The sequence below is a fragment of the Labeo rohita genome, chromosome 4 (genome assembly GCF_022985175.1).
Source record: "Labeo rohita strain BAU-BD-2019 chromosome 4, IGBB_LRoh.1.0, whole genome shotgun sequence".
Taxonomy (NCBI): domain Eukaryota; kingdom Metazoa; phylum Chordata; class Actinopteri; order Cypriniformes; family Cyprinidae; genus Labeo; species Labeo rohita.
In genome coordinates, this window is record NC_066872.1 from 39,280,747 (window position 1) to 39,293,534 (window position 12,788).

General features: G+C 28.6%; 1 protein-coding gene across 11 annotated transcripts in view; it reads right to left on the reverse strand.

Moving 5' to 3' along the window:
- The window catches only part of sbf1 (SET binding factor 1), a 70,305-nt gene that overhangs the window by 29,703 nt on the left and 27,814 nt on the right, over positions 1–12,788 (reverse strand). For 6 of the 11 annotated variants that reach the window (XM_051107211.1, XM_051107200.1, XM_051107206.1 and 3 more), the window contains exons 6-11: positions 11,893–11,946; positions 9,445–9,474; positions 7,233–7,338; positions 6,924–7,056; positions 5,140–5,248; positions 3,074–3,187 (exon numbers count right to left, since the gene is read on the reverse strand). In XM_051107211.1, the coding sequence (XP_050963168.1) occupies positions 3,074–3,187; positions 5,140–5,248; positions 6,924–7,056; positions 7,233–7,338; positions 9,445–9,474; positions 11,893–11,946 (546 nt within the window). The remainder of the gene's footprint in view (positions 1–3,073; positions 3,188–5,139; positions 5,249–6,923; positions 7,057–7,232; positions 7,339–9,444; positions 9,475–11,892; positions 11,947–12,788) is intronic. The other 5 variants (XM_051107207.1, XM_051107210.1, XM_051107205.1 and 2 more) reach the window with 3 other exon arrangements.

Genomic DNA, 12,788 nt, shown 5'->3' on the forward strand with positions numbered 1-12,788 from the left:
CTTTGGTTAACAATAACAACACTCCCTAAATGTGGTGGATTGTCATACATCGAATACAATATGAACACAAGTCATTTTTATGCTATTATTACAATTCCAACACATTTTATAGTCTGTTATTTAATTCTGTAATGAAGGCACTGAATTTATTGGTGCATCACATTTTTACACCCCAACTAACAATGCCCCCATTTTAAGCCTCAAGTCATAAATTAGTTTAATGTGAGCCACAGCAGTTTAAAACACAATGTTCATTGTGTTCATGACATGACAAAGCAAAAAATCACATATCTGTCTTGTTAATCTGAGTTTCTGTCAAGCCACAAAACCATTGTTGTTTCGTCAGTGGTTTGGTTTCACTATATCTTTGACATCTGCAGAGCCCAAAGTAAAATCCAGCTGTCCCAAAATCCAACTCAATATAACTGTATATATATAACTTTCAGTGGCAACAGAAAAATGTGTGTAAATTACTGTGACTCAGTCTCCAATTCCCACATGCATGTGGCTCGTCTGTGCACACGAGCGCTTCTGTAATTACAGAAAGCTGCCGTCCGGAGCTGAAGCTAATAACAAAACTCACTTAGCTAATTGAAAAGGTACAGGATTAGGCACTGGATATAGCTGCCTACACAATTATCGGAAGCATCTTTAACCTTTGGATACAGAGCACTGAGGGTCAGGAAAAGGAAAACGAAGAAAGCCCACGTTTTCCAGGCAATTAAACAGACGAAATGGGTTTATTACTGAGGCATGGCCATCTCTTTTCTCAGCCATGATTGTCATCTCTTTCCCTGAGGGGATGCGGTTATGTGAGCCCTGCTCGCTCAAACATGCATATGCAACCTCTGCCACTTCTGCCGGGACGGTCTGTCTGCCTTGGCGCCACAGACGTTCAGTTTAGAGAGACAGCGGAGTGTCTGTGGGACTTTGGGCTTGTTTCCAGGGGGGGAAATGTGAATGCCACACACATGGACCTTTCTGTGCCAATTTAGAGCTAATCTAAACAAACACAGACGGACAACCGGACACTTTTAGGTATGAGCACAAAACGGAAAAGCCTATTCACTGTCATTTTCCTGAAAAGAACGATAACTTCCTTTCAGAAAAGATCAATGCGTGAAAGTGACTCACACATCATACTGTAAATTTATGAGGAAGTTTGCTTATTGTTCGTCAAATCTTTACGGAAAAACGTGCTAAACAGAAAAATGAAGAGAAAAATGGAACAATTGAATTGTATATCAGCTGATATATATTTAAAAAAATGGTACCAATTTTTTCATTTATTGGTTATTATATATAGTTTAGTAGATATTATAAATTAATAAATAAATAAATAAAATAAGATTTAAGAAATAATAAACATCTGGCACAAACTACAGATACACATATATTAATTATTAGTCAGTATTAGAGATTTTTTTTTTTTTAGTTGAGCTGATATTATAAATAAATAAATAAGAACGTAAAGATTAATAAACAAAGAATTAATAATAAACATATCAAAAGTCAATTTTGATTTTTTAACTAATTAGATTGTATGATTTAAGCACATATCAATTATTAGTCAATTTTAGAGATTTTTTAAATAAATATTTTAAATAAATACGATTGTATGATTTAAGAAATAATAAAAACAAAAATCTGGCACTAATTAGGGATCCACATATCAATTATTAGTCAATATTAGAGATTTTTTAAATAAACATTTTAAATAAATAAAGACTTTACAATTTAAGAAATAATAAGCATAAAAATTTGGTACTAATTAGGGTGAACACATATCTGTATCAATTATTAGTCAATATAAGTTTTTTTCTTAAATACATTTATTCTAAATAAATAAATAAATAAAGAACATGATTTAAAAATAAATATCAATATCAGAGGTTTTTTAAAATAAATTAATTTTAATAAATAAGAATGTATGATTTCGGAAATAATAAACAAAAAATTGTATTAATTAGGGATACACACATCAATTATTAGTCAATATTAGAGAGTTTTTAAAATAAATTTATTTTTAATAAATCAATAAATAAGATTTAAGAAATAATAAAGATAAAAATCTGGCACTAATTAGGGATGCACACAATTATTAGTCAATATTAGAGATTTTTTAACTTCAGCAGAATTAGAAATTATAAATAAAAAGAATGTATAATTTAAAAAATAATACACATGAAAAAATGGTACTAATTAGGGATGCACACATAAATTATTAGTCAATATTTTAAAAAAGATTATTTAGCAGAATCAGTAAATTACTAAATAAATAAATAGAAATGTATTAAAAAATTATAAACAAACATATACAAACCTGGTATATTAATATATTACTGCCATATCAGTTTTTTAGTCGATATTAAAGTTTTTTGTTTGTTTGTTTTGTTTTGTTATTTATTTATTTTGGGTTTTTCTTTCTTTCTTTGTTTTTTTTTTTTTTTTTTTTGAGAGAATTTTAGGGGAAAACATTTTGGTATAATAAAAAAAAAAATTAGAATTTAACAAAAAAAAAAAAAAGTGGATAACCAGTTTGCATCTCTATGCAAAAACTAATGTTATGTCCATTTAGGACAACATGTAAGCATTCACATGTTTCTAAACTGAGATCCCAAGGATAAAATGCCTTTAAGTATCATTACTTTGAGAAATTAGTTGTCAAACGTTTATGGATTCTCAAGAAGAAGTTTTTTATAGAATACTGTGCTATAATTACAACGACTTAAAGCCACTATAAAGCTGCCAGTAAAATCGCTATCAGCACTATAATCTTACTCGCAATACAGTGAGCGTAATTTAAACAAGGAAGTACGCGTGGCTGAGTAATGTGTGCCGAGAACCATTTAATTACCGCTGGCACAAAACCTCATTACAATAAATATTTATATCATGTGTTTATATAGCCCCAATCCATCCATTAAACCTGCAACACTTCCTCGGTCTGTGCTACGGTTCGTCAAATTATCTTTAAAAACTTTATGCCAACCATGACATTTTCAGCCATGCCAGTGATTACTCAACCCAAGACTGGCAAACATCCAAATAATGGGTAAAACGGGTCCGATACCATGGAGATGACGGTCTGCGTGTAATGAAGAAGCGGCTCAGGCAGCAGGGATATGTGGACACACTCCGGGATGGTGACCGTCCCTCCGTCCAGGTCTGCAATGATCACGTCAAGCTGTGAATATAACACAGGAACATGAATGTACACACAGACCCACACTGAACGTATTGTTCTATATGGGCAGATGCAGAAATATGCATAACATCAACTCGTATTTCAAAAACAGGAAACTGAAGCACTCTTTAAGACAAGACCAAACTGGTTAACTCTGGTGCACATCAGACCTGATTCAACCTTTTCTGACAAAAAAAAACTTTGGGTCTAAACGAAGTGTACATGTTAAAGGATGCTCAACCTTTTCTTGTAAACTAAGTAGGTGTAATTTGTAAGTAGTAGTAAATGCCTAATATTACAGCATTTGACAGTACAAAGAACAACAGGTGATATTTGTTCAACAAGATCAATATTTGAAAAATGGATCAGGAAATAATAAACAAAAATCTGGTACTAGGGATGCACAAATATCAATTATTAGTCAATATTAAAGATTTTTTTTAAATAAATGTATTTTAAATAAATAATTAAATAAATAAGAACGTATTATTTAAGAAATAAACAAAAAAGCCGGTGCTAATTAGGGATGTACACATATAAATTATTAGTCAATATTAAATATTTTTTAACAAATTTATTTTAAATAAATAAGTAAACACGAACGTATTTAAGAAATAAACAAAAAATCTGGTAATTAGGGACATACACATCAATTATTAGTTAATATTAAAGATTTTTAAAAATACATTTATTTTAAATAAATAAATAAGAACATATTATTTAAGAAATAATAAACAATTTTTTTGTACTAATTAGGGATGCACACACTTTATTAGTCAATATTAAATATTTTTTAAAATAAATTTATTTTAAATAAATAAATAAGAAAGTATTTAAAAAATAATAAACAAAAATTTTGGTACTAATTAGGGATGCACACATTTTAATTATTAGTCAATATTAATTTTTTTTGTAATTATTTTAAATAAAGAAATAAGAACGTATTATTTAAGAAATAATAAAAAAAAAAATTGGTATTAATTAGGGATGCACATTAATAAAAAAAATTGGTATTAATTAGGGATGCACACATTGTAATTATTAGTCAATTTTAAAGATTTTTTTTAAAAACATTATATTTTAAATAAATAAATAATGTATTATTTAAGAAATAATAAACAAAAATGTTAGTACTAATTAGGGATGCACACAATTATTAGTCAATATTAAAGATTTTTTAATAAATTTATTTTAGATAAATAATTATATAAATAAAAACTTATTGCTTAAGAAATAATAAACAAAAATGTTGGTACTAATTAGGGATGCACACACATCAATTATTAGTTGATATTACAGATTTTTTAAAATACATTTATTTTAAATAATTAAATAAATAAAAGCATATCATTTAAGAAATAATAAACATAAAAAATTTGGTACTAATTAGGGATGTCCAAGGATGCTCAACCTTTTCTAAACTAAGCTAAACAAGACACCCGTCTAGTAAGTGTAATTTTTAGAGTAAATGCCTAATATTACAGCATTTGGCAGTACAAAGAACAACAGGTGATATTTGTTCAACAAGATCAATATGAGAAAAATGGGTCAGGAGTTTCCCACTGAAAGGTTTTAACGACTAAAAGGCAGAAATTGAAAGAAAATCTGGTAAAATGCAACTCTATCACATGACTTTTGATATAAATCCATGATAAGTGAGCGTTTATGTTAAATAAACCTTTTAAAAAAGGGGGTTGGAGATCTGATGCTTAAAAATATTAACAGACTTATTCAGTTTTAAAAAGGACAGAAACTAGTTGATATGCACAGAGATAAAGAAAATGTATAGTTGCATCTGATCCCATGTTGTGCATTGCATGGAACGCTGTATTTGGTTACACTTGTTCGGTCTTGCACCATATGTCAGATATCTGATCAAACCTTATCTAGAAAGTCTAAATGTCCTGATGTGTGCTGCTTTATGTTCTCCAGCATAAAAAAAGACATCTCACCAGCTCCTGGGTCTCCGAGCGGAAGTGTGAGTTGACTCCTATGATGAAGGGCGTCGGAGTGCTGAGCACCTCCAGCAGCTTTCCCGGTAAGATGGGAACATATGTAAAACTAGAGAGAGGGGAAATAAAGACATGGTGGAGGTTGAGATGATGATTAAATATAAGGAGGAATAGGGACAACAAACTGAAAAGAAAAACAGAAAAGGTTCATCTCTCAAAAAAAAAAATAAAAAAAAAATTAATAAGTCTTGTTGCTGTTTTTAATTGGTATATATATATATATATATATATATATATATATATATATATATATTTTATTCTAAAGCTTTTGCATTTTTTTATTTTTATTTTAAAAGTAGGAAGCAATAAACCAAAACAATAATAATTATTATTATTACAGTAACAATGGAAAATAAAATTATGATTTTTTTAATAACAAATGATAATATATTATAACAATCGTTATTAGTAGTAGTAGTAATAATAACAATGAAAAAATAAATGAATCAATATCAATAACAATAATTATTGTTATCATTAATAATATTAATGACTCATTTATAATAACAATACTAATATGAATAACAAATAAAAAAATAATAAATACTTTTATAATAAAAAACAACATTAAAGTAACAATTGCAAATAAAATAATTATTTTTATAATAACTGATAAGTTAGTAGTAGTAGTAGTAGTAATAATAATGAAAAATAATAATTAATAACAAACAATACATTTTAATTATTATTATTAATAATAATAATAATAATAATAATAATAACTAATTTTATAATAATAAATTATAAAATAATAACAGCATATTAACAATAATTTATTTTGCTGTTATTAATAATACTTATTATTATTATTAATATAAGACAACTTATTACAGTAACAAGTTATTAGAGTAACAGTACATTATATTACAGTATATTATTATTGCAGAAACAATGGCAAATTAAATAATTTTTATAATAATAACTGATATTATTATAGTAGTAGCACTAGTAGCAAAATGAAAAAGTAATCAATATAATTTATAATTATTTTATCATTAATAATAATAATAATAACAATAAGTTAATTTAATAATAATAAATGATACTACTAATAATTATTATTATAATTGTTAATAATAATAAGAAACATAATAACAATAAAATAACAATAATAAACTTTTTTCCTCTGTTGTTGTTGTTGTTGTTGTTATTACTACTATTAATAATAATAGTAGCAATAATTATTATTTTATAATAAGGAATATTACTTTGCTGTTGTTATTATTACAACAATGATAATAAAATAATTATTTTATAATAATAAATGATAATATAATTATTATTATTAGTGGTAGTAATAATAATAAAAAAAACAATAGTACTAACAGACAATATAATTAATAATAATTATTATCATAATAAAAATAACTCACTTTATAATAATGACACTACTAATAATTATTACAACGGGTAATAATATTATTAACATTTAAAAATAATAAGAATAAAATAACAATAATAATCTTTTTCTTTGTTGTTGTTGATAATAATAGTAATAATAATAATAATAATAACAATTATATGATTTTTATAACAAAACAACAACTTGCTGATATTAACAACATTGTTTTAATTGCTAATTAATATTAATTATAATAAATTCAACCGGAAATGTACATTTCATCTTTTATTTACATTAAATTAATTTAATTGTCTTTTTAAACCATCTATGGGAGTAAATACAAGCAATCAAATTGGGTGGCAAGTTTATGATCCCTCTTCACCTGTACTTGAGCGGGAACATGATGGCCAGCAAAGCTCTGCATGCGTCCGTCAGACGCTGGTAGCTACTAGACAGGAACAAGATCTTGTGCTCCGTCAGAGCAGCACAAAACAGACAGAGAACATTCACGATTCCTGCAAAGAGACCGAGAGAGAAAGAGAGGTCAGCTGAGTCTAAAAATATCAGCCCCACTTCCTCTGTTATTTATTTAACAACACAAGGTGGAGATTACACCGACCACATCTGACACTTGACACCGACTGCTGCCGTTTTAACGAAGCTGATTTGCTGTTTAGCACCTAAGCCTTACCAAGCTGTCTGAAAAGCTGGGCCACGCTGCAGCCGCTCACAGGCAGCGAGTCGTTAATGGGCGTCTGGATAACCTGCCTGTCGCCCGCGCCGAGCGTTATGGTCCTCTGTAGAGACGGAAAGAAGAGCGAGAATAGAGAGAAAATGAGTTCTCACACCTTCAAACATCCTTCTAACACCTGCACCAATGCATTATGGGGAAAAAATTAAATGTGTGGACAGGAGGTTATTCAGAAGAAAAAAAGGATTGCAAAGCCATTTACCATATATGGGGCATTTTCAGATATTTCCTGTTTTAAACAAGTACATTCAATGCTTTTTTGTGACAGTTACAGATGAAAAGTTGAAAATATTCAGGTCTCAGAATCCCAATATATTAATTTTCAGGAGTATTAGGTGAATAATACAATGGTTTGCATTATAAATATAAGGTACGGTTATAATTAAACACAATGACAGACATTCAAACATCAATCAGCATTCATGTTATGCAGTTATAATTAGTCCAGCATCTTCCAGGCAACCCAACACATACTGCTGTTTATGCCCATTTTAGGACCGCTAATTTAGGCGGAGGTGCGGTCAGTAAGTGTCAAGAAACCAGTCCTTTTAGAGTAAGAGTCGCTTCAGAACAGGAAGTCAAGAGGTGGCTGTAAAATGACTGAGGGGTGTGATGTCATCACTTCAAACAGCCACAGCACACAAGCGCTTAACAGCCTTGCATTAGAGCGCGTGCAAGTTATACACCCTCATAAAATGAAACCTCATGATAGGCCCAATCCAAAGCGATAACGTATGGAGCTGCACAGAAGCGTCATTCGCAATCATGCATTCATGACGATTAAGATTACCGTAACCATTGTGCACTTGAAATTCCCTTCCAAATACGGGAATTTTAAGGGAATATAAAAATGCCATGCATTGTGCATTTTTATCCCTCTTTATGGTGTGTCAGGAAGTCAGAATGAAGAACAAAATTTAAAAACTAAGAAACTAAATTACTAACTGAAAAAAATATTTTTTGCAATAACATTTAATATAATATAATATAACATATTTATTTTTTACTTTTTAGAATATAAATAAAAATTTACATTATGAAAACTTACTAAAATACAGAAAAACAATCTAATTTATCTAATCTAACAATCTAAGTTATATTTCATACATATGTTAAATTATATTTTATATTCAAAAATTTTATTTTGTTTTTAAAATGTATAAAATGTACAAATAACAAATAAAATATTAACAAACATTGTACCTATTTTATATATGTATATATTTGACCATTTTTTTAAATAAAATGCATTTATGTATTTATGTATTTATTTCAAAAGGCTAATTTTTGTACACCTGTTAAAACAAAACAAAAATACCTAAAAATGACCAAAAAAATCCATTAAATTAATCAGCCTCATTAGTTTACCATCGTAAAATAATATTTATATACCTTGAATTATACTTTGTTTATTTTTGTGTTTGTTTATTTATGTTTGTTTGTATTTGTTTATGTTTATTTTAATGTTATGTTTAAATGTATGTTTATTTTAATGTTTATTTTTCTTTAAAATCTATAACGTACAAATAAAACATATATTAGTTAAAAATGTTACTCCTATTTTATATATATATTTTATATATATTTTAAATATATATATAAAATAAAATAACATTTATTTATTTATTTATTTATTTCAAATGGCTCTTTTTCCTTAATGTACCGCTGTTAAAACAAAACAAAAAATACCTAAAGGAGACAAAAAATCCATTAAATTAATCAGCCTCATTAGTTTACCATCCTGTTCTGCATTTCCCAAAAGCACTGTAAGTCTACATTACCCGCAGAAGCTTAAATGCCATTAGCATCGACGCTCTTTACGATGCTTCTGGGAAACACAGACCTAATGCTCTACTTAAAACTGTACATGTTAGTATTGTGTTTCCAGGCCTCCACAGCCTTGATCGTAAGCTAGTGCAGAAAACTAGCGCATGCCTTCAACAACCAGAGGAGTGATGCTAGAAAACAAATTCATACTTTAGTTTTGACCCAATCGGTGAGTAAACAAGGGTTAGTCACATACTGGATCAATTTTGATCATAGTTTGTATGATCTAATTGATTCCCCTGACGTTGAGTGTGTGGAGCAAAACGAAGGGGAGAGCAGGATTGACAGTGAGAGAAAGAGCTGAACGAAATCAAACAGGGCGTACCGAGCTCTCCTCTCTGTCGTCCTGGCCCGGCTAGATTAGCACACACAGCAACACAAAACACAAACCATTAGACACACCAAAATTTAGAGACATTATAATATATAAAAAAGAAAGAGATAGCAAAACGCAAACAAGGAAATACATGACAAGATGCAAAACACAAAGTTGTGATGATAAAACAGCTGTGAGGGCAAGGGTCAGAGAATTATGAAAGTACGGTTGGCATATTAACAGGTAAAAAACCCTTCCTGAAACAGAAAGTGAGGCCTGGGAAATTTTGACTTGCATAACAGTACGGCCGTATTGATATGGACTATCTTGCGATTGGGAAAATAAACAGACGCTTTTTTACTTGGCATTACCGTCAGGGGTCAGGGACAGTAAAATACACCCTCCAGGAAGTCCAAAATATTGAAGACTTCGGGGTTTCTCAGCACTGCTCCAGAAAAAAAGAAAAGAAAAATCTTCCCCTTACGCACACACAGGTTTTTGACCAAGTCACACCTGACTCATCAATTCCACTGGCTTCCCAACATACAGATACGTGCCAAACGCCTTGTTTCTATCACAATGCTGTCATTGAATTGGCTGAGGCTTTTATTAAATCCAGGCACGTTTGATATTTTACACCCTAACAGGGAATCTACATATTTAAGGGAACGAAAAACTTTTCAATGAAGATTTAATAAAATAAAATAAAAAGTATTTTAAAACCAATTTTAAAGACTAAATTATTGTGAGTAACAATGGTGATTAGGGCTAATATAAATATAAATATAAATTACTTTTTTCCAGTTATTGCAAGTAGATAATGAGATAAATCTTTAAATCAATAACTAAAATACAGAAACAGTATTTTTTTATATATTAAATAATGTTTACATAGATTAACAATTTTTAGATAATTAAAGTATTTATTTGTAATATATTTTTATTTATTTTTATTAACTAAAATACAGACAACTAAAACAAAACAATAAATAAATAAAATAAAATAAAATAATAAAAACATATTAAGTATTTTAAAACCATTTTTTAAAGACCAAATTATTGTGGGTAATGAATGGTGATTAGGGCTAATGATAATAATAATAATAATAATAATAATAATGAATACAAAAATCAAATCAAATCAAATCAAATAAAATGAATCATGATTAGAGCTAATAAAACCAAATGATTTTAAAACCAATTTTAGACCAAAGATCAAATATAAAAATATAAAACATAAAATATAAATATGTCCATTTTTGCCAAGTCTTGCAATGATGTTTGATATTTTTACATAGCTATAAAAGTAATGTTTTTCCGCCAAACCACAATTTGGCATAAATTATCACAAGTAGATCATGAGATAATGTTTTTATATATATTAATTTTCTTTTTTTTTTTTGTATTTTAAATTGATTTTTATTAACTAAAATACAGCAAAATAAAATAAAACAATAAAACAAAATAAAAAATAAAGTGTTTTAAACTAATAATATTTAAATATTAAATATAAATATGAATATAAATACAAATAAAAAAGTCACTTTTTTCCAAGTCTTGCAGTGATGTTTGATATTATTAATATTATGTTTATTTATCTTTATTAATTAAAATGCATTCAAATATTTGTATATAGTCAGTCATTTATATATATACACATACACACACATATATATATATATATATATATATATATATATATATTATGTATTTAATTTATTTGAATTTATTTTGAGGGAATTCCTATTTTATATAATATTTACATACTTATATATATATTCCCATTTATTATTAATGACCAAAAATGCATCTGCATTTTAAAATGGCCTAAAACATGGCTCATTCCACCAGAAACTGAGTCAGAACAATGCATCATCATTTGAAAGGTCACAATCGACCTACTTTCCAAAGTGAAAGCATTAATATGATATTATACACAACACACTCCACTTCCAACGCACAAAAGACAAGCAAAACAATCAAGACACGGCACTGAACATGTAGTGTGTTGTTTTGCGTGCTCTAAGGCTGTCATTCATACACGCTGCAGTGTGCTCAGACGCCATCTGCCACTGTCCCAGCCCATATGTTCAGTCCACGCCAACCAGGCCCAGGACACAAACACCGGCCCCATAAGCCTCTGTGTGTAAGCACGTGTGTGTGTGTGACGAGGTGCTTAAGTGTTTATCTCAGCTCTGTCCCATAAAATAATCAATAAGCAGATGAAAGAAACTGCCACCAAAATAAAATCGAATTGATGCATTTCAGCTGCAACTGATTGAAGCCAAAGAATCAGAAAGAAACAAGGCCTGTTGATTCGTATGAGCAGCAATGATTTCAAATAACTGAAAAATGCAAAGCACAGACTGATTAATTGATTGATTGATTGAGTGATTGATTGTCAGGCAGAATCACAAATGGGTTGATTGGTTGAAGCTGCTCGGAGGTAAATGTTACCTGAAAACAACCCAGTAGACAGTCAGTTAAACTACAAAGAGGGGGATCATTTATCTGGAACACAAGGGAGTCAGTTTACACTTCAGGGGAAGGAATCACTTGGTTGTAACACAAAAACTGCACGTCAACTTGAGAATATGAGAACATGTGAGCATGTTATACAGGTATTAATCATACCTAAAGCCACGGTTCACACAAAAATGAAACTGTCATTTTACTCACAACACATGGCTTGATTTCGGGGAACTCAGAAAGAGAAACTGAACACTTTTTTTATATAATGAAAGTGAATGGGGATTTTACAGTCAAGCTCCAAAAAACAATGATTTTCAGAGAATAAATACTTATTAATACTAAATTTAGCTCCAACATTGCATGAAATGAATCATAAGACTTTAGAGGACTCATTTAGTTCTCACTTTCGTTTAGTTTAACTTGATAACTAAAACTGAAAAAATAAATAGCAACATGTAAATTCCAAAAATAATAAAAATAAAATAAAATAAAAATGATACAACAAAATTACTACAACTTTAAATAAAACAAAAATAATATGCACAATTCCAGCTAATGTTATTATTTTTAGTCATTATTTTATATGTTTAAAATTGTTAACATTTATACAGTGTGTTTCAAATATGGATTTACAATATAAATCCACAATTTCCAGCTAACGCAATGGTTATCATCTTTGTTAGTAATTTTTAATTTTTAAAATGTTAACACTTTTTAATTTAAGCATATTAAAAAATATATTAATTTTTTTACATTTAAGTATACAACAAAATTTTAACTTTAAACTTACAATAATATGGAAAATATAAAAATAATTTTTTTTAACATTTTTAACATTTTTTAAATTTCAGCATACAACAAAATTACTACAACTTCAACTA